This window comes from Penaeus monodon, chromosome 25 (genome assembly GCF_015228065.2).
Source record: "Penaeus monodon isolate SGIC_2016 chromosome 25, NSTDA_Pmon_1, whole genome shotgun sequence".
Classification (NCBI taxonomy): Eukaryota; Metazoa; Arthropoda; class Malacostraca; order Decapoda; family Penaeidae; genus Penaeus; species Penaeus monodon.
Genome location: NC_051410.1, coordinates 14,473,213 through 14,475,493, shown reverse-complemented (window position 1 = coordinate 14,475,493; position 2,281 = coordinate 14,473,213). Strand labels below are relative to the sequence as shown.

At 40.9% G+C, this 2,281-nt stretch overlaps 1 protein-coding gene across 1 annotated transcript in view; it reads left to right on the top strand.

The window, feature by feature from the left end:
• Positions 1 to 1,230: 1,230 nt before the first annotated feature.
• Positions 1,231 to 2,281, top strand: part of LOC119589324 (mitochondrial carnitine/acylcarnitine carrier protein-like) — a 7,501-nt gene continuing 6,450 nt past the window's right edge. Inside the window, exon 1 of the mRNA XM_037937945.1 lies at positions 1,231 to 1,453. Coding sequence (XP_037793873.1) covers positions 1,355 to 1,453 — 99 coding nt within the window. The 5' untranslated portion in view covers positions 1,231 to 1,354. The remainder of the gene's footprint in view (positions 1,454 to 2,281) is intronic.

The window sequence follows — 2,281 nt, the reverse complement described above, 5'->3', positions numbered from 1 at the left end:
ATGATAAGATAGTGATCACACACAGCATCATGGGCCACACATACTTCTTCAGCTCGGTATCACCAATCCTCTGTCGCAATATCCACACATTACTCCCTCCCTTTGATATAGTGATTTGAAACTGATACCTTGGCGTGTGATGAGGAAGTAACACGCAACTTACCTGGCGACTTTGACCCAGCAAAATATCGCCGCAGACCAAGCAAGTCCCACTAACCTTGCACCTGGCCTCTCTAGGCATCATAAGTTCCATGAAGAAGCATAATTTCTCTCGAAATTGTTATAAGGAGATTTAGAACTGTGTGTGAAACATCACTGATAAAGGCACTCCGGTTTTCTGAGTATCTTTTTTCATATATTTAAAAGCTGTCACTTTTAACATTAAGGCAAGATTCAGTTGACAAAACAAATGAGAAAACCTCGTATACTGAAAATGATTTTCCATTAAGTCTTAAAATACACACCAAACTCACCGTATGCTTGTGACGGACAATTGCCAGGTGCGTGCACACCCGGCCGCGACTTGAGCGAGAGTGTCGAGAGGCGCATCACGAAGGGCCCAGCGGCAGCGTTCGTAGGCCCTGTCGGCAGGTAGATGTGGTGAATGGTAGATTCCTATGGCTGAGGTTCACGTGCTTAAAGGACCGGTGCCCTGTTACTACCCGACCTGTTCCGCTCGCATACCCTGGGGTTAATTTCGCTTCTTCCTCCGCGATCACCCTGTAGTCTTTCATTTATCAGTATTTTTTTCTCTCCTCTCCTTCTTTATTAAAATTAACAAGGATGCAAAAATGACATTAAAATTTCACCATGAATGACAAGCGATAGCTACTAGCATATTTCCGCTGTGAGGTGGAAATATGTAGCTAGCGTTTCTGACATTTTACTGTGGAATATCGTTTAAAATATATACAACATTAATTATCACTGCCATCAGCAGTTTGCCTTGTAATTTTCTTTATCTTCAAATCGCTACTGATAACGGTAACGGCAAGCGACATTAAAATGTTTTTATTTGAGCCAAATGAAAACGCCTATTGCAGAAAACATGGCACCTATACACCTGCAAAAATAACGCACATGATTAACAATTTATTTGACGTGTGCTTTGGTGACTGCTTTATGTCACCAGCCTTTGTCACTAGGCCAAAGAGAGCCAAGAACATGATACAAAGCTCCGATAATACTCGAGCTGGCACCTGGCTTGGGCGGGAGATGCTGGTGTGTGTGGCTGTCAAGACTCGAGGTAGTCCAGTTGTTCAGTGGGTTGAGAAGGGCCTACTGTCGGGGAGAGAGGACAGGCAGTTTCTTACTTCGTGTGAAGGAGCGAAATTTTCATTACTCGAAAGTCATCATGCCTGAGAAACCACCTTCAGCTATAAAGGACTTCATTGCGGGAGGCTTTGGAGGGGCTTGCACGGTTGTGGTTGGGCACCCTCTGGACACGATTAAGGTAAGCCCTTTGGGTGAATTTTCTGTCGTGCAACACAAACGTACTTGTTATCAGGTTTTTGTTACTTATTATCCGTGACACGACACATATTTTGAATTTACTGTTTTTGTACAAAAGCTGTTTTTCCATTAGAGATGAATTTTTTAATTAGTTGTTACAAGAGTGTCTTAAGTCAAAAGAAGCGACTGCACAATCAGCTTATGCAGTGACTGTAATCTATAGTTTTTTGTGGTGAATAGTTGAGAGTGAACACAAATATTTATATCTGAATGAATCAGATAATATATTTAAGCATAATTCTTGCCATATATTGAATTGTAGTAGGAATGCGCATACACAAAAGTAACTAGGTAATATATGGTAGTTTTGCAATATAAGAAACATTGGAATAATGGTTAACATTTCGATATCAGCAATTGGCACCTCAATCAGCTGATTGCATCGAGTATGCATAGTTTCGGTCTCACTTCCAGCATAAGTATAGTCATGCCGCACTATGTCATTTTACAGTTCACGAGTATCGACTTGTTCATAATCGACCCAGAGCTAATGTGAAATACAAGGTTAAAGGTAGGCATGGAAAAGTACCTTCCCGAGGTCAAAGTCCGTAGGTTACCGATTCTAGGCGGGACCTTGAAAAGTAGGCACGGTAGATCTTGTAGATGATTAAATAATCATCAGTTTTCTCTTTCCTTATCTTTATGTATATTTTGGGTGATAATCTGCACTACAGCCTAGGTTAGTTATGTCTGTAAATTGGAAAAAAAAAACGTGAATGCCATTACGTGTGAGTAGCAAACCAAGAGAACTTTAACTTTAAATCTGTGA